Genomic DNA, 27,530 nt, shown 5'->3' with positions numbered 1-27,530 from the left:
ACACGTGTCTCGGTTGTATTTGCTTTAAGCTCCGCCGGCAGAGGCGAAGCTATCTCGGCTGATTGTATAAGTCACTTGTTTCCGTGCGAGGATGGAAAAATATCACGCTGGAAAAACAACCACGACATTCCAGCGGAGAGAGACGGCTTCGACAGCGTGCATTTGTGATTATCATACCTGCGTGTAATTTGTAGAAAATTGCTAATAACACAAATATGCCTTGTGTTTACTTTTGTAATTGGATCACATGCTCTCGGGAGGCGAGGAGGCACCTCTGCAAAGTGTTTCTTCAGGTCAATGTGAGAAAAAAAAAAGAGAGAGAAGAAAAGAACTTAAAGAACAAAAGGAGGCAAACATTTTTATACATCTAATTAGGAGTTACATCAATTTGGTGCAGGCGTATGCCACATAAAAGGGAATTTTCAGCGTCCGTTTGCACTCTGAAAACACTCAAATCAGCTTTCCAACATCACACTCAAGTGCTGCAGCATACTTGTTTATACTTGTTTTTCAGAAAACAGACAAGAAAAATACAAAAATTAAAAAAAATCTGTGTCCTGTTTTCCTCCATAAATCTCCAAGTACTATCATCTATGTACATTATATACAGAGGCGTTAACAAGGCGGAAAAAAGATGCTGTGTGTTTACAATTTCATAAACTGGTTAAAGTTTCGACTGTTGAACGGCACTGAGCCAGCAGGCTGTCCTTGAACACAATAATCACATATAAATAGTGTGCGTCAGAAAGATCCTCATATCACCGGAGAATCAAGTGCTGCAGACATTTTGTTCTACTTCCTTGTTTCTCAATGCCAGACTGTTTATGGATCATTTGAATAAAAGCCAATATATATATTAAAAAAATCCTTTTAATTCAGTCATATATGGTTGTTTGGATTCTTATTCTTGCTATTTTTCCTTCGAACAATCTCCGTCCTATTCTAGCAAGTCCATCAGAATACTAAGTACCATAAGTGAGATGAAGTCAGGCTCATGTTTCGGTGACACTTGATATTCTCCCACAACTGGAACCATAAAATCATCACAGCCGAAATTGTGAAAACAGCTGAACTTGGCCTGAAAATTGAAACAGATACAGGATACTGGAGCTTTCTGTTAAATATCCAAACAGATCCATCCACAAACACTTCAAGGCCTCTCCTCTCCCACCTGAACCTGTCTTGCTTTGCTACCTCGAGGCTGGCGTTGGGTTCAAGTGTCCAGGCTCTGGCTCTCCTCAGGGCTTGTCTGGTGGCTGTTTGCTTGGTGGTAGGTGTGTCCGGAGCATTTCTTCAAGTGGATAGGCACCTCTTCTTGGCCTATGCTTCCTCCTTTCCTAACTTTGTCCTTGTCTCTGCGGACCTGAGATGTCCCGCTGCTGCCCTTTGACGAGACCGTCTGGCCTCTGAACAGCTGCGCTCGCTGCTGACACAAACCCACCTTACTGAGGAGGATGAACACATCTCCCCTGAAGGCTTTGGTGAAGATGGCATAGAGGAACGGGTTGGCACAGGAGTTGAGCGGGTAGAAAAGCACCAACAAAATCTTGGAGTTGGAGACAGTGATGAGAGGTCGGTCGAGCACAGCCGACATGGCGTAGAAGGAAATTGGCGCCATGCACAGGAAGTCCGTAAAGATGAGGACGGCCATGCGTTTGGCGATGTTGGTGTCCTTGGATCCGGAGCGGTAGTGAGGGTTGTGCACCGCGCAGTAGATCTTGAAGTAGCAAGCGCAGATCACAAAAAACGCCAGGATGTTGAGGACCAGCACGGACATGATGTAGACCTGAGCCGCGGTGGACTGGGTGTCCATCGGCAGACAGATGCTGACTTTCTGGTAGCTGCTGACGCCAACCAGTGGGAGCAAGGCAAGGATGAGGCAGAAGATCCAGCCGCCGAGCATCACCACCGCCGCGTGGTGCAGACGCAGCCTTCGATCCAGTCGCATTGCAAAGGTGATGGCGTACCACCTCTCTAGAGTGATCACCGTCAAGGTGTAGACAGACAGCTCGCTGGCAAAGACAGTAAAAAACCCTGCAAGGCCACAACCAGGGCCCGTCTGCCAGTCGATTGCGTGGTTGAAGTACTCTGCACGTGTGTGGAGATCCACAGAGGCGATGAGCAGCAGATAAATCCCCATGCACAGGTCTGCGAAGGCCAGATGGCACATGAGGAACCGGGAGACTGACAGCTTGTAGTGGCTGGTGAGCAGCACCAGAAGCACCACCACATTTCCCAGAACAGCCAGCAAACTCACAAACCACACCGACACTCGCAGGAAGCCAAAACCCATTATGTCCTCACAAGGATTGAACTCATCGGGCACCGGCGCACACGCCACCTCCTCTCCCTCCTCGCACACCACATAATCAGAATGACTGTCAAAATCTTGGCTGTTGTCCTCCTGGGGGTTCTTGAGGGTCTCTCCAAAACCCACATCCTCATCTGGCTGGCCCCCAAAATAGGTGTGGTAGTGGAGGCTGCCGTGGAAGTCGCCTCTCCGCCAGTCTTGCTGGGACTCTCTGTGACCTCCGTCGCTTGGCTCCTGGTCCGGGAGTGTTTCCACGACACTGTCCTCTTGGAGGGAAGGCATGCGAAGGGGCCCCACAGAGCGCTTATGATGCTGGTCGTAGAAAGCAGTCAGGTTAGAGATGATGCACTCCAAATAGCTGGAAAACACATGCAGACGAGTCCATTAAATAATAATATAGTCCTAAATTAGCTTTTAAAAGACCTGTCTGCTATCCTCACTAGCTGAGAGAGTACAATTAAATCATTTATATATTCAGTTGAAGAAAAGGAATTCCTGTTTTGAGAGTCATTATTAGTCTGGCTCAACCTTCTTCCTACAATAACAGCAGTGAGTGACACTAATTACGGCAGCACTGTAAGAAGTTAGAGGTAAACACGTCAGAGAGTTGATTCAATCCCTGCCAACATCCACATCATAAAAGTGCAGCTGCCCCCACTTGCTGTGGTGGATCATCCAAATACACCAGCTACGGTTTTTAAATTTTTTTTTTATTTTTATACCGTCTTTTATACACTTCTCTTGATGCTTCCACTTCACAAAACTTTTCTGGCTCTCGCAGGTTCGATCAACAGTTTCAAAATCAAGAATTGACGAAAGCCCACCCTCGTTTCTTCTTGAGGTTTTTGAAACCGCAGCAGTGGCTTGGGTAGGTGAGGTTGGCGACGATGAGGTGCTTGAAGGTCTTGATGGGCGGGAGTTTCTTGAGGGCCAAGGCATCGCGGGCCTTCAGTTCGCGGAGAGAATCCATGCCTGTGGTCGGCAGGGAGGTGATCCCTGTCAGGGACACGTCTCTGAAAGACAGTCGGAGGAGGAAAGAGCCCAAGAAAATACATTAGATGCTTTCACGGAGATTTTTTGGCTTCAGTAGTGGCAGATTGGTAATGAGAGCAGAGTGTGGTGATGTCAGAGTTACCATCAATGCAAGAGCTTAATAATTATTACCTGCGCACTCATTCATTACTCCATGAGTCAGTCTCATAGCATCAAGAAACCTTTGAGGAAGAGTGTTTTCGTATTTTCAGTGTAATTTATTTGCTTGAAAAACAGACAAAACACACAATAAACAAAGCTGAAGATGGATTTAATTGACAGTATTTTTTCCCTCAACATTTCATTTAGATATCACGATAATGATCATTTTCAAGAATTCTTTTGGCAACAATAGTTGCCTAGTGCATATAGTAATACTGTGACAGCTCCATTTCGCAGGTATTTTTGTGATATCACAGATGTCTCCTTTCTGCCTGGAATTTTAAAATTTCACCCACAAATGCAAAACCCATATTCAGATCCAACATTCTCACAATGCAGCTTCCCTCCTCTTTGCTGGAACTTACATTAAGTCTGTGGAAATATTGGATTAAAACATTTGTTTTCCCCCTGGAAAATATTTTTATCTTTTCTAGGCAGCTTTAAGACAACTCTGGGGTCATAAAAATACTTTGGGAGATGCAACATGTTACTGGATAACCAATTCATTTCAGTCTTTATTAAGATCTCTTATGGGCAGTTTGGTTGCAGCTTAACAGCCTGACAGACAAAAGAAACTATGACAACAACACACAAAAAAGTATTGACATCTTAGAAGCTTAGATGATGAAGGTTCCTACGTGACCATTTAGTAAACTGATTGCAATGGGAACATATGAGTATTTGGAGAGATTACAGCTAATCTTCTGAAGTTTACAGCGAGAGCCGAAGGGCAGAGCAGTGAACTCTGGGTAAAGACACTGTCTGAGAGTACAGTTTGAGCTCGATATAGAACATTTCTATCCAACAGTTTATTTCCTATGTTCTCCTCACTGAGTCTGAGTGTGTTTTTAAATTTCACATTTACACTACTGACGAGGCTGAATCACAGAGTAACATATGGAGCGCTGCGGCTACAAATCCGACTACATCCCTGATACAGTTGATAACATGTAATTATTTGAAAACCCTCATCCCATACGATTGCACTTGCGTGTTAATATAATGCTGAGTTTTATACATTAATGTGACCAAGAATGGCAGACACTACCTTAAAAAAGCAGATTTTCGGGCAAATGTACGATCAGCAAATCAGAGGAGCGAGACATGATGAGACCAGAGAGCCCATAGACGGATTAAACAACACCGTCCATCTGTTTCCTAGAGTGAATTCCTTCATCTTTAAGCAATTACATGTGGTATTTCTTGCACTTGGCCGTCATGCCAAAGCCAGCTCAACCTCATCGGGACAAAGACATGCAGGGGGATTGACAATCTCACCAACATCCTGTGTGATCCTGTTATCAAGACATTCACAGCAACTGACACTCCCCCCCCTCCCCCCCTTTGAGGGGTCAAGCAGAGTCCAAGTTCTCTTTTGCTTTCTTTAGTTTCCTAACCCATTACACCTCCAAGTCATTGATTAATTTCATTAAATGAAATAAAACACAAGCCAAGCAATTCCATATTCGCTAAAAGCTCAGTTGTTCTTTTTTTGGTCCCATTTGCTCTCCCCACTTCTCTGTCCTCTGCTCTTTTTTCCTCTCATGGGGCTCATTGTGTAAAGCGCAGACCCCGCGAGCGTTGGTCTGATTTTGTCATTTCCAGATGTTTCGCTCATGACCTCATGGAGGTGACCTCACTCAGGACATGTTCCTCGGCGGAGCCAAGGAAGAAGTCCTGCACATAAAACCCGTTTACCTAACCAGACACTTAACGGCTAGATCAGAGCCACAACAGCAACCAGATAGCCGTGGTAAAGGGTCTCGGCATCGAATGTCCTTCAATGCGAGGAAACGGCGAAAAAGACAGCAGCATCAGAGAAACGTCCGAAGTTTCTCCATCGCATGCTCGCACACAACGCGTGTCAGGTTTCCTGGTCAAAGACACAGCTGTGGAGGAATTATCTTTACTGCGTCCTTTCTCACAGACGTGTCTTATCTAATCTGCACATTGTGAATAAGGACATTGTCAAAATCTAACTTAACGTAGTGCGAATAGTTTACAAACCAGTGTGGTTTGCTGTAGGCATGCTTGAATTCTGTAACTGAAAGAAATTAAATTCCCAAAAATACTGTGCCTGTATAAGATATAATGCAACATGTTGGGGATACTCTTGGCTTCTTGCAGAGAGTTTAACAAAAGCTCAATGCCAAACATCTGAATTAAAAATATGACGCTACGGCTAGCAGCTGGTAAGTTTAGAATAAAGACTACAAACGGGCGGAACAGTCAGCCTCGCTCTGTCCACAGTTACTTAAATCTTCCTATCATTGCCTCTATGGCTCACAAATTAACACCTTATACACCATTTGTTTCGTCGTTTGAAAAGCTACTAGCAATCTTTTATCCAACCCTCAGCAAGAAAGGGAACGAGCGAGCACATTTTTTCCAAACTATTCTTTTAAAGTGAGGTAACAAAATGGGAGCCAAGAGCTGCGTGATCAATCAAATTTGAAACAAACTTTTGAAAAAATAGAAAAGAGAAAAAGAAAACGACAATGACAATTAGTTAACTGCTTTGGAACGACTGAACTAGTTCTGTTAAGGATGGCTGAAATGAACAGAGTGGAAGAAGTCGGAAACAATCCGGTTGTTTGCCAACCACCAAAAAACCTTGAAGAAGAAGAAGAAACAAAACTTTGGCCATCTGTGAGAGTACAATGGAGAGAAGCCTTAAGGAATTATTTTGTGTCGGGAAAATTCTCATTATTCTTTCATACCAGCTGGTATTGGCTGTGTTTCATACTGTCAGCGTCAACAGCTGATCAGTAATGTGAAATAAATGTCTGCTATGTCAGAACTTATTCGAAAAGGAGTTTTCATCTCCCATGAAGCGCATTAAATCCTTTTCAAAAGTAGGGGTGTAAAAAAATGCAAAATAGAGGAAGTTTATTTAAATGTGGCAGTTTCCATGAACTTTTTCTAATGAGATGTGCTTAAAAAGTAGATTATAAAACGAGACTACTGTAGCTGCAGGTGGAAAATACATCATAAATATTATAGACTGAAGAAGGATGGAATGACCAGAAGTGAAGATAAAATATCTCAGAAATGGACGGTGCCATTTGATTTGGTATAGAGATCCCACATGTGAACATACACCACCCTGAACTTCACTATCGCTTTATAGTAGCGGATCAGATGGCAACAGAAAACCCACTGAGCATTGATCATCCATCTCAATGCCATGTTCAGCTGGGAAACCTTGGGTCCTGGCATTCATACTTTGACACCTCAACATTGTCCTAGAACAAGCACACCCCCCTAGTAGCTGCAAAAAAACTGCTCGGAAACAGCTTGAGAAACACGACAAAAAGCCCAAACCATTGACCCGACCTCCAAAATTCCCAAATCTAAATCCAATTGAGCCTCTCTGGGATGAGCCTGATCCACGGAGGACCAACCACAGAACCCACAGGACCCAAAGGCTCTGGTGCCAACGTCCGGGTGCCAGGCGCCACTGGACCCCTCCAGAGTTCATGTGTCCACGTCCTGACGACTCAGAACTGGTTTGGCAGCACAAAGAGGGGCTTACACAATGTTCTGCAATTGGTTTTGATGTGGGGGCTGATCAGTGGTATGGATCTGCATTTAAAAGTTAAACAGTAGCTTTAAAGCATGCAAACTTGACAAGCCCTGCCAGTAAAGATTCCACCGAGATCCAATCGATCAAACTTGTTTAGTTCACATGGCAACTTGGGTCAGTTTTTATCCATATGTGGTTATGACAGAAAGATAAAATCTGTGAGAGTGTGACATAAATGGATGTTACTGATGGCTCGCAAAGTTGATGAGAGTGGCTACAATTATCAACCCTTCAGGTACTTACAGGAGCATGGGTCCGCTGATGGTTCCCGCAAAGGCCCTGTCATCCATCTTGGTTAAGTACTTATTCCTGTGAAGGTCGCTGGACAGGAAAGCACAATTTTTTTATTTTTTTTTTTACGGAGAAAAGTTATTCTGCACATTTCAATTGAGCCATGCCATAATATCTTCTCAAGCCTGGTCGCTGCGCATTCCTGTATTTATTTTCCCTCATTTCGGGGGTGAAACACGACAGAATAAGGTCTCGCTTATACTGTTGATTCAAATTAGATGGTGTAAGATATGATGGTGTATTTCTTAAACACCCTCACTACACATCTCCCCGAATCCCTTAAATCTAATAAGGATAATAGACCTGTGAGGGGTGTGTTTGTCTTGGTCAGGCTGTGCTGGGATCAGTTCTCCCCTCAGAGCAGATCAGGCGCCAACACAAACAGCCATGCGGTAAGACTTACTAGTTACTTAATTGGGCTCTTATAAGGACCTGGGCTTGAGTGTAGGTGTTGTAAAAGAGGAGAGGGGTCTTAAATTAATATCATTAATACCTCATATCCTGACTATGCAGGATTTTTGGACCAGCGGGAGAAAAGAAGATAAGAGAACATGTTGTGACCTAAAGAAAAAAGAAGGAACGCTTACCTGTCCGCCTCTCACTGGCTTGAAATTTATATGAATTCTACAAAGTAGGATTTCTGCAAGTGGAAGAACCAGTGTCACTGAGTGTGTGGGAGAGGGGAACTCTTAATGCAGACTTCCTGATACCCACTTTTGGAAACATATTTTCCCATGAGAACTCCATCTTGCTAATCAAGAGCTGGGCTTAAGCCCTTTTTGAGCACATATGAGAAGGCCCATAGAGACCCGACTGTGATCCTGCTGCTTTTGTAGGGCAATTTTGGGTAAGGAAATACACATCCCAGATGTCAGAAATGGTTTAAACCAGGCAAAATGCTGCATAACCTAATTTATGGGAAATTGGAAGGCATTTAAATTGACTGGTTTCAGTGTAGCAGTGAAAGATAGTCATGCAGATAAACTAAAACCGCCTCAAGAATCTCAAAAGAAGCTCTTAAAACTGAAGGTTCATCAAGGTAATAATCAATTACTGTTGAATATAAAATAACAACACAATTACACTGCTCTGATTATTCAGTGTGGTGGTGCAGCTGAGCTAAATAAAGTCTGACATTTTGGAAATTATTTGCTTTCTTGCTCAGTGTTTAATGAGAACATTGCTGCCGTTTTTCAATGTGAGGCTGAAGCAGACAGTTAGAATTTCTTTGTTCTAATACAATTTCTCAAACAACTAATATTTTCAGTAAAAAAAAATAATTTTGTTAGTTCCCAAATTGTTTTCTTACAAAAAAAACTCAAAACATTCTGGCCTTTATTCTTTGATAAAGTCTTTTTTCAATATTTGTTTGAGAATGTTATTCCTTTTTATATATATATAGTCAAACAGATTTTTTTTTAACAATCTGTTGTTATTCTACATATATTCACAGTATTGTTGAATAACAGATAATCCATCCATCTGCCGCTTAAAGAAGGTCGCCTGTTCGTATCCCAGTGAGGACACCGGGGATCTTTCTGCGTGGAGTTTGCATGTTCTCCTCTTGCAGCGTAGGTTCTCCGGCTTCCTCCCACACAGTCCAAAAACATGTTGAGGTTAATTGGTGATTCTAAATTGTCCGTAGGTGAATGTGAGTGTGCTTGGTTGTCTGTCTTTAAGTGTAGCCCTGTGATAGACTGGTGACCTGTCCAGAGTGTCCCCTGCCTTCACCCTGAGTCAGCTGGGATAGACTCCAGCCCCCATGACCCCAGTGAGGATCAAGTGGTGTATAGATAATGAATGGATGGATGCTATATGCTGTGTGTGAGGTACATATCACTGGTTAAATGTTCTTTAACAACAGTTTCTTAATGTTAATTGTTTTTTTGCCGAATTGTCACACTTTTTAACATAATCTGTGGCTTTTATGAACCTCAAAGTGTCTTTGTGTTAAAATGTTCTCAGTAAAACTTTGACCTTCTACAAATGTTATTCTAAATTATAAATATTCTTAAACTGTTCTTTGGACATTACACTGGGACGTTTTCTTTAAAACATCATTAGGTAATGTTTACCAGCGTTGTGGGAACAGTCCCTGCTACTTGTGCAGCCAGTTAGCTTAGCTTCACATCAGTTTAAAGGCTGGAAACAGGAGGAAACAGCTGAAACGCTCCCTCAGCCAACCTCCAGTAAAACAACAGCCGTCATTGTTACACTTTGGTTTCTGTACAGATTAAATGAGATATGACCTGTTAATAAGTTTAGATTTAAATCTGGCTCTTTCTAAAGAGAAAGCTCCTTGAGCCAGACGAGTCGTTTCTCTTTTCTCTCTCCCACTTTCCATTCTTTTCAATCTGGCTAATCAGCTGCTGGCTATAGCTTCATATTTATCATGCACACTCTCGGCAAGAAAGGGAAGAAGCTCGTTTCCCAAACTGCCACACTATTCAGTATTCATTATGTTAACAAGTGAATTCAAATGAATTAAACACGGCGGCTGGGTTTACAGAAATACCTACACTTGATCTAACTTCGTCCCGTTAAAGGCGTGATGTTGTATTTCTCTGAAGCCGTTTCCGTACAGCATTCTGGAACAAAAGGACACAGAAAAAAGAAAAAAAAGGCATTTATTACAATCTGTCTCTTCAGATTTAACAACCAAGCTACCAAATGAAAATATTTTCCATGTGTTGATCCCTCATGCGCAGTGACAGAGACAAGTGGGACCTACTTATTCCTCATTTTATGGTGAGATTTTGTCCGTTTGTGTAATTTTGCGGTTTTTCAACCCAACATTTACTTCACTTCCCTCGCTCCCTAACCTAATCACACACATACGTGTGATTACATGTTGTGAGCGGGCGTCTGTGTACTTGTTTTTTTTCTATCTTTGTGTGATTCAAGTGAGGTCAGGGTGAGGATATGTTTTTAAAATGAGGTCATTTTGGACCGTGCTTGTTTCTTCCAGTGTCTATTTTCAGGATTTGGTTGAATTTAAAGATAAAAAAACAATGTTAAAGCTAAAGCATGCATATTCTTTGCAAGCATATACAACAAATATCCATGTATTTGCATTGCATGCGGGATTTTTTTTTCTTTTGCACATTTATGCACAGCATAAATGTGCAAAAGAAAAAAAAATGCACAGCATAAATGTGCGTATATGTGCATCTCCGTGTGGTGCAAATATATCTCACACTGTCAGCACATCGCTGGTGATGCCACGGAACGAGTTGGCCGGGATCTCGGTAATGTAGGGATGATCAACAATCTCCCTGCACAGCGAGACACAGAACAGAGAAGGGAATAAAGTGAGGTCGTAAATAAATACCTTTCGCTGGAAAGTGGCATGTGGAGAAATGCGGTGTTGATGATTGTATTCTCAAGTATTACGGCTCGGTAGGAAAATTAGATTTAGGAAATAAAGGAGGCGACTGAGTCGGCGACAACACAGAGACTGTGGATGTAGTTTGTTTCATACAGACGTGGAGACGCAGACAAGAGCAACATACCAGCACACACATACAGCATTTGGAGTATTTTGTATATCAATAGCGTGAAAGGTGGTCTTGTTGGAATTTCTCTAAATTGAGACCACATTTCCCATAATCCCTGTTTGTGCCACGTTACAAACAAAAAGGTTGCGTCCAAACTTCTTATGTGGAAAAAAAGGAGCATAAACATGTAAATTGTGTTTTTTTTCAGTGTCTTTTCAACAATTCTAGTTATTATTTTCAAAATCCTTACATGCTACTACAAGGGGAAAATAATTGATGTCACATTGAAATAGCAATCTGAAACAATGCATTTAACAAATTACAAAGGCTGCACTTGACGATAAATGTTATGCAGCACGTCTAACCCAACATTTAAAACCGCTGTGTCAGTGGTTTTTACAAATCTGTGCCGTCTTCCTTGATCGACAGTCACTAGTCTTTTGATTTTATCTCATGTTAATGCACCATCACATGTTTTAAATGGATTATATAGTTAATATTGAACTAAATGGGACTTTTTAAAAAATGATGCCACAACTTAAATCACAATATCTGTCAGAAAAATCACAATTAGACATTCATACATCCATGGTCCTTGTTTTAAACACATATAGTGTAGGAAAGGGCTGATAATGGCTAATTATAGTCTAACAGTCTTATTTGTTTGCTGTATTACAGTAATGTCTCTCAGTATTGACTTAATTTAAAATGTATGCTCATAATTACCAAGAAAATGTAAGCAGAATTTATAGAAATGCAGAGTATATAAGTTACAGATATCTACATGCACCCACGACGTTCACACTCATACAAATACAGTCATGGTGATGGTTATGATTTAACGCTGAGGTTCAAAGTAGCAGTTCTTGCGAGCATAAATATGACCTCTTCCACAGTGCGATTGGTTTTAAAGGTGTAAAATTACAGCCACTTACAGGATGAAGTTCATGTCATTGGAGTGAATGTTGCTCAGGTCAGGGAAGAAAGTCAGGCCGGTGTTAAAAATCCCCCTGAAATGCGCAGAGAAGGAAACAATCCCGATGTACAGGTGATGAAACAAGGATTACACAGCGGGCGCCTTAGCTCTAAATGGGTTAAAGATGTACTGTCTTATTATTCACGTTCCGCCGAATTACATCAGACTTGGACAGTTTAAAGAGACCACAATGATAGACTGTATCATTAAATAATAACCAGTTCGATTCATTTGAGCACCAACTTGAGAATCACTGTCAGATTCCTGCCTCGTTAAATGAACTTAAGTGATGGAGAAATCGTGCTAAACTACTAAACCTTGGCCTTCTTGAAGGAAAAACGGCTTATAGCTGTCTACAGAACCGTCAAGAATTTATATTTGGTTGATAGCACGTTGCAGGACGTTAACTAAAATGGACTGTGCAGTGTCTTTTCTGAGCTTGGCTTGTACCACTCCATTAAACTCAAATGAAGCTCGACTCCTTTTTTTTAGCCACACAATGCTTTGAATAGATCAATATGACAAAATTACCAGACTTAGGAATGTTGAACATATACCCTTCATCTGTTCTGGTTATTGCTGTGTTGACAATATGTGGAAAAAAAAGAGCATGTTCTGAAAAATACTTACAGATACTTGAGGTTTGGAAGGTGTTTGAAGGCTTCTGGGTCTACGTACGTTAGACTTTTTGCGTTCCGAATCTCTCTGAAAGAACAAAGAGGTGTCAGCTGCTAAAAAAAATGCACTTCACCTTAAAACTAAACTGATTCGGAGCTTAAGTAAAATACTCAAGTGTGTCATGACCATGAAGTGTTCAGAAACTGCACAATCTTCAGACTGGCTGAGAGAACAGAGAAAGGTGCATGCCAGCGTTCACGAGAAGGGAAACTTGGTGCAGACAGCCAGGACCGGAAGTAGAGTCCAATTAGTGTTTCATTAGCGTGTTTACTCTGGTCCGCCCTGGGCTGGACTGAACACTTCTCTCTGCTGTCTGAAGCCATGTGGAGCTCTGGAGAGTCTGTCCTGGCCCTTCTTCACACACCTGGCAAACCTCAGCGAAGGTCCCTGAGTTGATGAGGTTCACCCTCCCGGCGCTGTTGTATAAAAACTTGAGTCTTAAACCGAAATATCAGTTAAATCAGCAAATGTAATGATTGCATCTGTCAAGCTGGCTGCAAAAACTCCTGAGTGGCAGCAGCAGGTCAGTGAGTCGAGGAAAACTCCCGCAATCGAGAGGTTGAATCGCAAATCTTTCAACTCCAGAAGGTCGACCAAATAGCACGGCTGGGAATTTGATTTCCTTTTATTTGGATTATTTGGTAATGAAAGTTTGTGTTTCTGCGGGTGGTTCTCTCTCTCTTTTCTTTTTTTTTTGTTCAGCCACGATGACTTTGGCTGGTCCTGTTAACCAAGCAATTCGAAAAGGTTTGTGCTTTTGAATCCAGCCTTGCTAAAGAGTAGAATCAGGTTTGCATTACAAAAATAAACAGCACCATCATCACTGAGAATATGGACCTGTCCTGCATGCATAAAAATGTAGAACAAGCTGTTTGAATAGCTAAACAAAAGAAAATGTTAAATAATAATAATAATAATAATAATTGTGGTCATGTTAAAGTAGAATTTAGTATTTTGAGCCACTTGGGGCAGCAGAGCAAGTGTGTAGAAACATTTATGTATTATAATTTCAGAAAGTTGTTACAGTGAATGTTTTAGCCATAAACTGTAGATAAAGTATGAAATCTTTGGGTTAAGCCAATGTAGAAGAGCCTTAAACCTGCATTCTGCAGCCACCAGGGGGCGACTCCTTAGTTTCAAACTGTATAGAAGTCTGTAAGAAAATGAATCTAGTTTTTCCTCAATTTGTTACCTCAATAAACATATTTCTAATGAGTTCATGGTCTCAATCGCTAGTTTCAAGTCTCCTTCAATGCAGCATGATGTTCATTTTCTAAATTCTGGTCCCATTAAGGGTAATGTAGACAATAAAGTAGGGAATATTTTTGTTTAAACAAAAATGTGGTGGCCAATTTCCAAACTCATCTTTAAAATGGTAATCAACAAAGCAATGGGTGTGTACAGTTTGTTATGTTAACAAACAACTGTATATTTTTTCATCCACCAGAGATGGAGCATCATCTGCACTCATTTAGATTTATTTGTGTTTCTGGCTACCAGATACCGATAGGGTCAATGCCATACAATGCTTTTGGCTCTTGTTTGGTCTCCACCAGCTCCTGATGGAAAAAAGAATATCCAGCTATCTAGTTGCTAATGCAAGATGTTATGTTCGCAGGTTAGTCACTAAATTTGTCTATTTGCTGTTTGGTGGTGCTAAACCAGTATGCATGTTTAAAAGAGCTGTTTGTAGTACAGCGTAAAAATAGCAAACTGCAACAAAACAAAACAAAAAGAAAGCCTCAATAGTTGGCACCCAGGGCACCAGAAATAGGAGTAAAAAAAAAAACATCTCGTAAAAATACAGTCATTTTTCAGTATTTAAACATGTGATCATGTCTATTTTATTTTATTTTTTTAAAACAACACTTTAATATATAAGATATGGTTACATATTATATCAAATATAACATATAACCATGATAATGTATAGACAGAAGAATTACAATATATTTGTCATTTTAATGTCTGTTATGTCAAAAACAAACAGCTACAGGTTTTAATGTTCTTTTACATTTGACATGTAAATTCAGGGAATACATTTGTAAATTCATTGATATTTTGTGTACTTAAAAAATATAGACGTGTAAAACAAACAGTATTTTTGGCTGAAAATGAGATGATGAGAGTGGAAAGACTGATTCAAAACAGTACAGTAACAACCAAAACAATGTGATAAAAGATGCTCCTAAAAGAAGAATTAGACTTGTGTAATGTTTCTAAGAGGGTTCACCACTACGAGCAACAACTTTTCATCACGCAAAATCGTTTGACCCAAAGGTTTAACACATTTTTTTTCAATTAAGCAGCTTTAACTACCTACTTAACTTCCTGCACATGATCCAAACAAAGTGCTGCTGTTACTGCTATAAATACAAATTACACACTTTCCTTTGCGCCACATATTTCCTATAATTAGCCGAGAATGTAGGAGCTGTTATAAAACGTGCACGTACAAATTGAAGCATTAACGCAGCGTATCATTTGTGAAACACAGGACCAAAAACTCAGATTTAAATAAACATGTGCATTCTTGCTCCCTCAGAAACCTAAGAATTGTTGAAATCGGTGGTTTCATTTGATGGTGGCACAATTCGAACTCCCTCCTCCGCCTCTGAATTTCTCAGCTCCAACTGAAGTCCTTGATCCACAGCTGCTGTCGGCCTCAAGCAGCCAGCAGGAAGCAGAGCATTAATTTGTGTCTGACCCTGAAGGAAACCTGAGAGAGATGCCATTATCTGATGTATGGCACTACACCACACCAATCAGTGGCAAATAGGCCCCGGAGATCCAAAATACACCCCCAGAACACAGATACAACCCTCAGCTAGCAGCTTGAATTATTGCTTCTGTCTGCATTTTGATATGTGGAATTTAGCAGCTAAGAAGGGAAGACTGCGATAATTAAGATAGAAATGACAGCCAGATGATACATCAGGAACACGTCGGATTAATTTCTGCGGTTGTTAATCATAGTTACTGTCTCAAATGCCCACGTTTTTAGGAGTGGAAACAAATTGCGTGCACACAAACTGCTGCGCTACAGGATGCTGTAACTTGGAACAAATCATTCACATAGGCAGGAAGTCTTGCAGTAATATATGAAGTGCTAGGAGGTGTTCTGCTGGAAAGTGTGTGGTCCACCAGGAGACTCGGCCATAAATCTCTATCCCATAATTGAGAATAGAGTGCACCTTGCTCGACTTTTTTCCCCTGAGCTGCTTCAACAAGAGCTGGAGCATGAAGAAGAGGAGCAGAGAAGCCCAACACCGGGCTGCTGTTTAGCCTCCAACACGCTTATTAGACTGCACGTGGCAATAACGCGGCAAATACATCCAGATAATGAGTTATTTCATCTAATTGAATTGTTTCTTATCTAATCTGCATTTAGAAATCCCACAACAGGATTATTTCTTCAACCTCATGAATTGGCAAAAACATTTCTGCACCACCCTGATGAGAAGCAGTAAGCAGTGTGAAGGAGAGAAATAAGCTCCAAATGTGTTTTTTTTTTTTTTCTCTCCCCTCCTTGCTTCAATTTGCTGCCGGCAAGGTTCAAAATTAAGCATTTTTTCTCTCCAGAGAGCAAATGGAACAGCTTAATCAATAGAGATCAATAAGAGTGTGCCCTTTTCCTTTAGTTACTCACATGTGGGTGATTTTCCTCAGGCTGTAGAACGAGTGCTTCTCCAGCCGCCGCAGCATCACATCCACAGATATAAATCTGAAAGAGACAACGAAAGCTTAAACCGAATCTGCTGAACAAATCGTGCTCGTAATGTAAAAATAATGACTTTTCTCGTGCACGTGACTTGAAGGAATCAAGGTGCTGTGCAGGAGCGAAAAATAAGACGTGTTTTCAGAAATTAGGTTTAAGCGTGCAATTCTAAAAATGATACTAAAGCTTGCGAAACTTTCCTAAATTTATCAGCCCGCCTTGTTTAAAGCCTCCAAAGTCATGGGTAATTTCAGGGGTATGCACCTCTCATATACATTACCCAGTCATCAGTCACTCTGCTCCCATTTGTTATTGCTCGGTAACAAGTATGCTCTTAAAAATAAACCATGAACTCAGCACCAGATCAATCCCGAAAATGACATTCTTATTAGAAAGAAACGCACAGCACCTACGCGCAACCTCGATGCGTTTGAAAATCTTACATTTGATTGGTTTTCTGACATGTAATCGTTTCAGCTGGACGGCAGACAAAGAGTCAGCGCTGGCTACGTGTTTGAGGCTTTCAGAAAACTTCTCATCCACGTCCGTCTCCCCTTTTATGCATGACTTGGACACAGATGTCGGACTCAGCAGTGGAGGATTAAGGCTCGAGTGTATATTTTACCTCGACACGGAGACTCCACCTCTACTGGGAGTCTAAAATCACCACACACCCAAAAAGGGCTCTGCTGGAATACCTAACCAGTGTCCAAGCCCTGCTGTGGTTGAAGGACCAACATTCCTATTGAAGGAACGCATTAGCTCTTCCAGCTGTGATTAGGAGCTCGCAGTGATACTAAACAGAGAGCGTATCATCTGCTTGGGTGGGAGACAGAAGGGAAAGGTGGAGGGGTTACAGTTTGGAGCTTTAAGGCAAAAGAATTAAAGCAGGTGAATGAAGACAACTTTGAAGAGTTTGTGTAATGAGACCGTGTGCAAGCCTTGAATGGAACAGCTTCATTAAATACACTTACATTCTTGAGATGTTGACCATGTTGGCAAAGGCATCAGCTGGTACAGAAGACAGACGGGTCTCAAAAAGCCACCTGGTTAAAAAACAGAAAGACGGACATTTCAGTTGCCACAAAACTTCCATTTACTTTCAACTTAACCAGATGTTTTGTCCTCAGCAAAGCGTTTTTGATATTTTTAAAGGAGTAGTTTGACATTTTAGTACAAACTCGTTTTCATTTACTTGCTAAGAGTTGAGAACTGAGAAAGCCGACGCCAAGTTTAAGGTTAGTTTGTAGCCAGAGAACACAGATAGTTAGCCTAGCTTAGCATAAAGGCTGGAGATGAGGGGAGAACTAGCCTGGTTGAATTGTTGGCTTCACATTCAAATGTGATATAACTTTTTGAAGTAATGTGTCCACAGGGGCGTTTTTGGACTTGAGGGGTTGCAATAACAAAATCAATCAAACTCTGGCTGCAGCTGATTGGATGAATGCCTCGCTTGTTTAATGGAAATAGTAGAGATGTCCGGGATCGAGATAGACCACAGGAATTTGAAGCGATTTGTATCAGCTACATACATGGACATTAAATGTTCTACTGAGTCACAGGATTAATATCCTGCTTGAATCTAGCTTAATTTAACATTTGTTAGCTGGCCTGAGTTCATTAAGCCTTATACAAGTCTCTATCACAGTGCCCCTTTATCAGCTTAACTCCCGTAATACTCTCTGCTTGCCAAAATAGGACCGCCTCTGGTCACGACAGTATTAAACAATGAGAAACTCCACCTGGTGGCACAACCAGGTACTACGGCCGAGCTGCAATACTTGAAATGTATAATATCTAGGAAAATGGTGTCGGGTATCGACATAAAATAAATAACTCGGATCAGATTGGAAGCAAAAAAACCTTGATCGAAACATTCCTATAACATAGTTCACAAAACCGTGCGTCTGAAAACATTTGAGGCCATGCAACTGCTGAATCTGTTTCCACTTTAAGTCAACAATGGTCAGTTTAGATGCTTTTTTTAGGAGTTCTAAGAGGCAGTTAGTCACGCTGTACACTCCAGATTTCATCTCTTCAACTATGCAACTGAGTAATGGCCAATGTGACGCCTTGTCTCGAAGTGAAACGTAGCACTACCAGAATGGATTACACAGCTGCTTACATGGAAAATGAATGGGAAGTGTGGAAGTTATGGATTCTGTAGACATGTACCATTACTGATTTATGATATGAGTCCACAGGGGATTTTTCTGATGTTTTTCTCATACAATCGTGCAAACACTGGCTGAACCTGATTGGATGAATGTTTCCCTCGTAGGCTGTGTGTTGTGGCTTTCAAACCATACCTTTCTCCTGTAGCATGAAAATAATTAACTTGTTTTTTTTGTGTTTCTGAAACCGTTTCAGGCAAGATATTAGCCATGCAGCTGCTGCACGAATCTGTCTTTATTGTAGCTTGACAGCAGCTACTTTAAAAATTGCAGTTGGGCTGGACGCTCCTGATTTTCATATAGTAGTCTAGACTTCAATTTTATGCAAATAAGGAGTGGCAAACATGACATCTCGTCTTCTAAAATGCAACACAGCACTCCTAGGATGCTTTGCACAGCTGCTTACAAAGACAATGTAAGGGAAGTGTGGAAATGACAAATCATGTCGACACGCACCATTAGTGATTCAGAGGTGTTGTAATGGATTTACCTGAATCTTTAGACAGATAACTTATCCTTCCTGTTTCCTGTGTTAACGTCAAGCTAACCATCAGATATGAGAGGCATATCTGTCTTCTCATCTAACTCTCAGCGAGAAAGTATTTCCCAAAATGTCAAACTATTTCTTTAACATACTCTTGAGCATAATAAGACGGGAGGTTTTATTGGTATATTTGTCCAAGATTTCTAGACAAAAAGACATTTAAAGACATTCAAGGAGAAAAGCAAACTGTGCAGGTAAGAGAGGAGAGGAAGGGAATCACAGATAAAGGCCTAATAACAATCAGTTTCACAATAAGATGAAAGGGTTCTTTGAAGAAAACCGTGCCTCTAGGAATAAGGGAGAAAACAAAGACTTGGATCTGAGCTGGCAACCAAATCAAACAATGTCTGGGTCTGTTTACGACCGTGTTTCAGGAAAGAAGTGTAGTGCGTAAGACTTTTAGGATCCAGGAGATCAATGGGTTAGTAGCTGAGGTTAGGTGAGGAAGGAGAAAACAGGCGGACAGTGCTGAGGTAACAAGCCCGAGGTGTAGCAGGCCTTAACGTCATCCTCTAATCTGAGGCTCATTCACAGAGAGGCAGGGAAAGCTGGTTCAGAGTGCAATTCACACAGAAAAATACACCTCTGCATTGGTAAATAAGTACCTAACATTTCAGTGGAGCTGTGAAACCAAGGTGTACTTTATGAGAAAAAGTGCAAATGCATTTTATAACCACAAGTCTTATCTTGCTCCAAATTGAAAAGTAGAAGAGAAATTGAAAAAAATCGAAGAACTGTTTAAAAAATCCTTGAGAAAGTAGTTGCGAAATATTCTTTGTTGCTTTCTCGAGTTAGTTGAGGAGTCACTCATATCTGAAAAGTACATTTGAACCTGTAGATAGGAGGTGGGTGGCTAGTCTAGCAAAACAGCTCGCCTGGCTGTTTCTAAAGGCAAAGACATGGTTGTCACACATTGCTGTTTTTACACTGCTGATAGGTGGAATTTGTTACGTCTTGCTGCAGTATTTGAGCTAATTGGGCATCTTTGGCTCCCAAAAATTACGTTTCTACACAACTAAAATTAAACACATTTTGTGCCAGATTACATTTGTTAGTGATGTATCACACATATATTTTGCCACTGACCTCTTTGCTGCTGTAACACTGTAAATTCCCCCCACTGTGGGATTAATAAAGTCCTCTTATCTTATTCAAATCAGTAGATTTTTGCTATTTATCACAGGTGCTCCTTTTTCCAGCCAATCAATCAAATGTCAGATGGTGTAGGGTTCTTTACCCTCATAACCCACAAAATGGTGGAGAAACATTAAAAAAAAAGGTTGTGTTTTAACCCAAACCATGAAAGTAAGCAGGCTTTTAACAGGTAGTTGAAAGAATTGACCGAAATGCACTATTTTCCTAAATCTAATCAAACCGCAAGTGCAAATCGAAAGTAAACAAGTGAAAATGAAACTCAAGACTGAGAATAATGATCCCACAAACCCTAGTCGGACTGGAAACCTTTGTCACAGTCTTAACTTTTGGGGAGAATATGAGTTTCTTTCAAAATGTGAAGGAGAAAGTAGTTTAGCTGTGCAGACACATGACTTTTGGGCGGCAGGGTTGAATTAAGTTGACTGCCTGCTTCATATAAGAGCATGTAGACATGAGAGTTACATTCATCTTTAATTTTTTGCAAGAAAAGCTAATAAGCGTATCTCCTGAAATGTCACCGTGGGCGCTTTTACCTTTACCTCACTACTGAAAATGTGTTATTTCTTTCCTGTGATCTTGCTGGAGATGTTATTGCGGTGGACTTTGGAATCACAACATATTAATAGAGAAAAGGGATTAAGATGGTATCCACATGTGGGAATGTCATGTGGTAATCTAGGCCCCCACTGCAGTCACAGTTTGTTCCACCGCATCCTGTCCCAACCAGCAACAGTGTCCATTTGGAAACAGGTATATAAAGAAAAAAGCCAAATCTTCAGGCACCTTTGGTTCTTCAGGGGAACAATAGGCAAATTCAGAGGCTGAGATCTGGAGTCTGAACCGCTAACGTGGGGGGTTAATGTTTCAGCCGACCCGGGAGCACGGCACGCTTTGACAAACTCAAACAAACACAGGGACACAGAGCAGACGCCGACACCAAACACCACCATCAGAACCGAACCGTTTCGCCCGCCACGCTCAAACCCAAATAACCAGCATGCATTTTCCCTCTGGAGTGCACCAATGAGCCCATCTCATGAGGCTTAAGGAGAAAATTACTGCCTCAATTTGTCCTTTTTGGATAGAAACCCTAGAAAACAAACAGGTTGGGAATTGAGTTTGAAGTGGGGAGAGGCCACATAATTCACAGTAGTGTCAGCACTGGATTGACAACATAGCTGTGTTTACTGCGTCTCATTTTGATGTGTAATGGTCTGTGGTGACTGGTAGAGAGGGTCACTTACATATTCTGCTCGATTTCAACCTGCACTTTCTCTAAAGAGATTCATTGTAAACGCCTTTGATGTAGAAACCGTTTCTATGAAAATGGTGCACTGCAGAGTTACTTTTTGACTTCATTTTTCTGTTTGATCACGATGAGACGTGAGAGAGCGGTTGTATAAAAAAAGGTTGTTCCTATTTGTTTTCTCACAAACACGTGAAGAAATTAGTGCCGAATGTCATAGCAACAAGTTCCATTACACGATCCATTGGTACAAATTAATGGCTGGAAAATTGTCAGTATTTCCATTATTCTCAGCTACAGCTCATCATGTTCAACGTCCCATTTTTTAAACTTTAATCCCGGCGCTCATCTGTTACCATTCAGGAGACAGTATTAGGATTTCACTCCTGTGTCTGTTTCATTAGAGGTCGGAGGGACAAAGAATATCACGAGTTATCACATGTTTAAACTCCAATCCAAAAATTCTGAGGTTTTCGAGGGACTGGAACTGCTGTGTTTTTCCCTCCTTTCCCCTTGAAGTCTTTTTTTCCTCTTAATTATTCTCAAATGGAACTCTCTGGGTGTTTGAGAAATGTGCTGCAAAAGGTAAATATTGTATTTGAATGCATCGTCCAGACGCAGGCGGGTGTCACGCTACGCAGCCTTTTTAGCGTGTCTGCGCTTTCCTTCCCACCTCTCAGACTCCCAGTGACACATGGACTAACCTCCACACACACACACACAAAGGACTTCAAACTCTAAGTATCCACATATGCACACTGAGACACGCACCAGCGTCTGCTTTGCATTCACATTTTGTTTTGTGGGAAGAACTTTTACACACTGTCCGGCAGAAAAATAATTTCTAACAAAACTCTTATGTTAATAGCCGAATTAGTGCAGAAAGTTTCGATGGTTATGCCCATAATGGGTCATTTTCAACATGATTGCAGGCACTGTGATGGCTAATATCTCCACTAATGTTTAAAAAGGAAGCTTTAGAAGTAATAGTTTTGAGTAATATGGTTATTTGCTTTCTGGCAGAGAGCTAGATAAGTCATGCAGTGTCTGCATGTTAAATAGGCTTATAGTTAATGCTACATTAAGCTTATCATCGCACAAAGACTGCAAACAGAAGGAACAGCTGGCTCCGTCCAATGCTGATGAATTCTTCCAACCAGCACATCTAAATCTCATAAATGACAACTTTATGTTTGTTTAACACATGCCACAAACTGAAATGTATAAAGTCACATGCTGGATGTTGCCCTACTGGATGTATTGTTTATGCTAAGCTAACTGGCTGCTAGCTGTATCTTCATGCACCAAACAAGTAAAAAAAATCATCTGCCTTATAATGTTTAAGACCACCTTGTGCCCCTAAAACAGCTCTGATCCATCACACCATGGACATAGAACCTATGGTTGTGTCCTGGCAATGGATCTTTTGTGTTCTGTTGCTTGCAGGGTGGGGCCTCCATAGATTGAGCTTGTTCTGCATCCCACAGATTTTTGGTTGGATTGGGATCTGGGGAGTTTGCAGGTTGCATCAACACTTTGGGCTCTTTGTTATGTTCCTCGAGCTGTTCCTGAGCAGTTTCTGGTGCACACTGTACTGTACAATTTCAACATGCAAACTGCGTCTTTGGCTCTCTGTAATATTTTTGTACCAATATTAGTGATGAAATGTGAAAAACGGCCTCCTCAAATTGTTTCACACAACTCGACTGTCAGTTAATATGACAGCATGCTATTCAGACTTGTACTTTAAGGAAAAAGAGTGCATGTCTGAAAGGGCTTTAGTAAATGCTACAACCCAACATGCTAAGCTAAGATGGTATACTATGGTGTGCATCACCCTGCTATGTATCAGTACTTTAGCATATGCCTGGGTGTGGACTATTAGTCTTGTTGTCATGACAGACAGACTTCTAGATTTCTAATACCCTACAATGCAAGCATGCAGGTGACATTCTCAAATTATCACATGAATAATGATTTGACATTTTAACTTGTTGCTCTTCCACAAAAATTCTCCGATGCAGGGCTCACCAATGACAACTCAAGCTAAGGAGAAGGTTCTGCGCTGTGTTGTCATAACCCTCATTCCTCCCTCCATCGTTGAATCCCAAACCACACTTTGTGTCTCTTCCAGCAGCACCCATCACATAAAATTATCTCCTGATCACTGCTTCAATTCACATGTCCACGTGGCCCTATGTCCCCTACGATTTCCTCACATTCCTGCCCAGAGTTTACCCAGAACCCCTCTAGGAGGATAAAAAGACATGAAAGCATGCCACCTATAGCACCATCAACCCTGCTGATAAAAATATCTGCCAAATAAGCCCGAAATAGACAGTGTATTGAGCGGGATGTTCTAGCAGATGAGGCGTTATTAAGTTTGATTTTGTTGTACACACATCGAGGAATGAATGACCCTGCTGCCCTGGTTAGACCAATGGGGTCCAGTCCTACTGATTCCAGCCAGCTGTGAGTTCATTTGAACTATTGGCCTTTTGTCTCGAGGCCTCTTTCTTCAGCCAAAGTTGTTTTAGCCTGTTGGTTTGTCTGTTTGTTTGTCTTTTGAAACCCTCATTACAGAGTCCCACGAATTGGATCAATAGATAACTACATTTTATTAAGACCAAGACAAGGAACTTGCTAAAATTAGATGGATAGATAACTGACTTCATCTTAGTAGGGTCAAAAATTAACCCCGTAGCTTACATGATAGCAACTCTGGAACAAATAAAATGTGAAACCTTAATTATTTTGGCTAATATTATGTGTTTTCTGAGGCACACAAGAGAATACACTGATTAGCCACAACATTAAAACCGCTGATGGATAAAGTCTGTAACACTGATCATCCTTGGGTTCATGTAGATGCTACTTTGAGAAGAATAACACATCTACAACATCGTTTTAGGCCAAGGAACTGAGACCAAAGGGCAGTCGTGGTGCAGGTTGTCCATGAATCCCTCCACATGCTAAAGTGTCTTTGGGCAAAACACTGAACCCCAAGTTGCTCCTGATTGCAGGTTAGCGCCTTGCATGGCAGCTTTGATATTGTAAAGATTTGTAGAATCTAGCTTCAGGTTAAAAGTGCAGACAGTTTACCAACAGCAGTGGTCGCCCCCAGCAGGACAATGTGCTCCAGTGTAGTGTAGTTTATAGTATAGTTTTAAGAAATCTATCAACTTATTTCCATGGCAGCACCACCAAAATCTTCCTTCTGCACAACATACCAGCACTGACTTGTGTTATCTTTCACAAGTGCTGATTTAAATGGAAATAACCTTTCTAACACTTCTAGTTCTTTGTTTGCACATCTGCAGTGGAGTCCATCTGAAGGGCATGTGTTTCCATCACTCAAGGCCGTAGCAAACCGGCCGCTCTCTGTTGCATCATTTTCACCCTGTACTTAAGCAATTTGGGGTGTGTAAAAAGCCCCGCTACATTTTTCAGAGATGATCCTGACAGATTACATCATGTCGACTCCACCAAAAAATTTTTTGACAGATTCTTTGGGGTCTCAGATAACAAGACTGCGGAGCAAACACACCTGTTGGTTGGGTTAATTTTATTCAACTGTGTTGTTTCGATTGCTTCGCTTGAATGGGATCGACCAAGCTTTGATTCCTTTCCTTCCTAGCGTAGTTAATCAGTACATGAGTGAAAGAAACTCTACACCTTTGGGCATGAATTTGCTTTTCCACTTTTAGTTCCTTTATTTATTGCTTAAAATTGAATAAGTTGAAATTGGAAGCAATTTGAAGATGACACCGTGTCCTCTGTGGACATATCGCACTGTCCATGACCAGACAAGGATTTGAAAACGTAGTCTTCAGAGAAATGATAATGAAAATAATGATAATTTGCAACCCTGGCTGGCAGTATTCGTGTTATACTGTACTTTGCTGTTACTGGAAATACTGTTTTTGGAAGAGAAGTGGGTGGACTGTGATTTCTCACAGTCCTCTGATATCTAGCGTCAATAGGAGTTTGGCTGTCAATTCACTGGCACACAAACAGAGAAACATTATGGTACGACTGTATAAGGTCGAAGTATTAATTAGTTTAGGTAAAAAGTTTTTCTGTATTTTTTTCCACTAAATGCAGGAAAAGTAAAGTGCGGTGAAAACATTGCACTGAAGAGAACCACATTTCTTCTGTAGTATTTTGCACACAGGAGCCTGAAATGTTTCATTAGCCTGCAGCCCAAACTCACCGTCCTGAACACCTGATTTCTTTGTTTAACTCCATCTTTCTCCAGTGAACTCATGCAGCAAACTGACTTAGATAATAAATTTATAGTCTAAATGCAAATTAAAGGTAATTTACCAATGATTCAATTACAACCGTGGTCATTTTAAAGCGCAGCGTTAACAACAAATATTAAATAGTGTTTAAAAAGAACAGAAAATCAACTGTAAAGTCAAGAAAATTGACATATTTTCCAGTCGCTCTGTTACATTAGTACTTTACTGCAGGCTATAGCCCATGATTTCAGGTTGTAAAGGTGGGTTAATGGTTCAGTTAATCTTTTTTAATAAAACATGCCAGAATTAATGTTTTATCGCAGCCACTGGACTCATATTATTCCAGCATTAAACTTCTAAATTAATCTCAGTGCAAAAAAAAAAAAAAGAAAGAAAAGAAACAGTAATAACTTTTAAGACATTTAAAGATTGACTACATTTCACAGCAAATCAAGGATACAAGTCACACTTTGGAGCACAGCTTGTTAGTAATACTATAATAGACCAAAAAGAAAAGAAAAAAAACGATATCTCAAAATGGAACAGCTACTTAACAACACAGACAGCCGAGAAAACCCCTCTGTGGGAGCACTTTGAAGGAATATTCATGTTATTATAATGATTCCTCCTCGGGGTTAAGAGCACTTTACATTCAAGATGCATGAAAGGAAAAAAAAAAAAACAGAATCACTTTTGCAGATGCGTTTTGTACGCCTACTTACAGTGTCTCGGTGCTTGCTGGAAACCTGGGGAGAATATCAATGTCAAAGCAGGAGATGGTGTGAGTCCTCCACTCGGAGCACTCGCAGACGGCGGGGCAGGAGTCAGCAGCCTCCGACGCGCTGCTGCTGCTGCTGCTGCTGCTGATGGGGAGGCTGACGAGCGTAAACAGCGCGCATGTTATCACCTGCATGCTGGAAGTGTAGTTTTTTTTTTTTTGTCTTTTGTTTTTTGGTCTTAGTCCTCCCGATGTCCACAGCAGCAACCAAATGCCCCTGTGAGTTTAATATAGGCTGTGAGGTTTGTTTTTGGTGTCCTCAGGTGGAGACTGTGGAGCTGCACTGCGGTTCGGTGCCGTGCGCTCGCTTTAGCAGTTCGCAGGGCCCCAGCAGTGTGAGAGAGGCTGTGAAGGTGCAGGAGGACGGACAGCTGCGGCTCCGTGGTGGGTTTGGAGGTGGTCTCCAAACTAGAGGGGAGGGTGGACTTCTGAGGCACTCTTGTGTTAGGCTGCAGAATAGTTTTTTTCTTTCTTTTTTTCTCTTTGTCGCCCCTCTTGAGCAGTGTGTTTAGAGTTATTGTTATAACTGTAGTTTGCTTAGTTAGAGTAACCCCAAGTAACATGCTTCCTCTGTAGGAACAATATTTATTTTCTATTTTAAAAAAAAAAGTTAAATAAGTTATTGTATATATAATAAAATATATGTGTGTGTGTATTTGAGCATCAATATGAGTACAAGAGATGCACTTCAGTAATTAAATCAAACCACACCACAGCTTTGTTTTGATGACACTAATTGTAAAACCTTTAAAAAGGGCCTCTCCTCCACAACCAAGGGAAATCTTACCTCATAAGGTTTTTTTTTTTTTTATCAATACAAACCTGGTGCTGATGCACAAGAGTAAATTTATATTCAGTTTTTGATGTCGCTCTTTCAAGTCTTTCACTGCAGCATGAATGTTGCATAACACATGTAGAAATGTTTGTTTTTTCTATTATATACTAGTCCAGGGGTGCCCAGTCCTGGTCCTCGAGAGCCCCTATCCAGCATGTTTTAGATGTTTCCCTCTTCCAACACACCTGATTCAAATGGTCAGGATCGTTATCAGGCTTCTGCAGAGCTTGATGATGAGCTGATCATTTGAATCAGGTGTGTTGGAAGACGGAAACATCTAAAACATGCTGGATAGGGGCTCTC

At 41.0% G+C, this 27,530-nt stretch overlaps 1 protein-coding gene across 1 annotated transcript; it reads right to left on the bottom strand.

Annotated features, from left to right (window-relative positions):
- Nucleotides 1–1,213: 1,213 nt before the first annotated feature.
- Nucleotides 1,214–26,527, bottom strand: tshr (thyroid stimulating hormone receptor). The gene is made up of 10 exons (XM_008284079.1): nt 26,337–26,527; nt 17,226–17,297; nt 16,183–16,257; nt 12,486–12,560; nt 11,815–11,889; nt 10,580–10,657; nt 9,902–9,970; nt 7,335–7,412; nt 3,136–3,324; nt 1,214–2,669 (listed from the first exon to the last, which is right to left on the bottom strand). Exons 1-10 carry the CDS (start codon nt 26,525–26,527, stop codon nt 1,214–1,216), a joined length of 2,358 nt encoding a protein of 785 aa, XP_008282301.1.
- Between the last annotated feature and the right edge of the window lie 1,003 nt (nt 26,528–27,530).

The sequence above is a fragment of the Stegastes partitus genome, unplaced genomic scaffold, assembly GCF_000690725.1.
Source record: "Stegastes partitus isolate 25-593 unplaced genomic scaffold, Stegastes_partitus-1.0.2 Scaffold344, whole genome shotgun sequence".
Lineage (NCBI taxonomy): Eukaryota > Metazoa > Chordata > Actinopteri > Pomacentridae > Stegastes > Stegastes partitus.
Note: the sequence above shows the minus strand (reverse complement) of the source record. Positions and strands in the feature narration are given on the sequence as shown.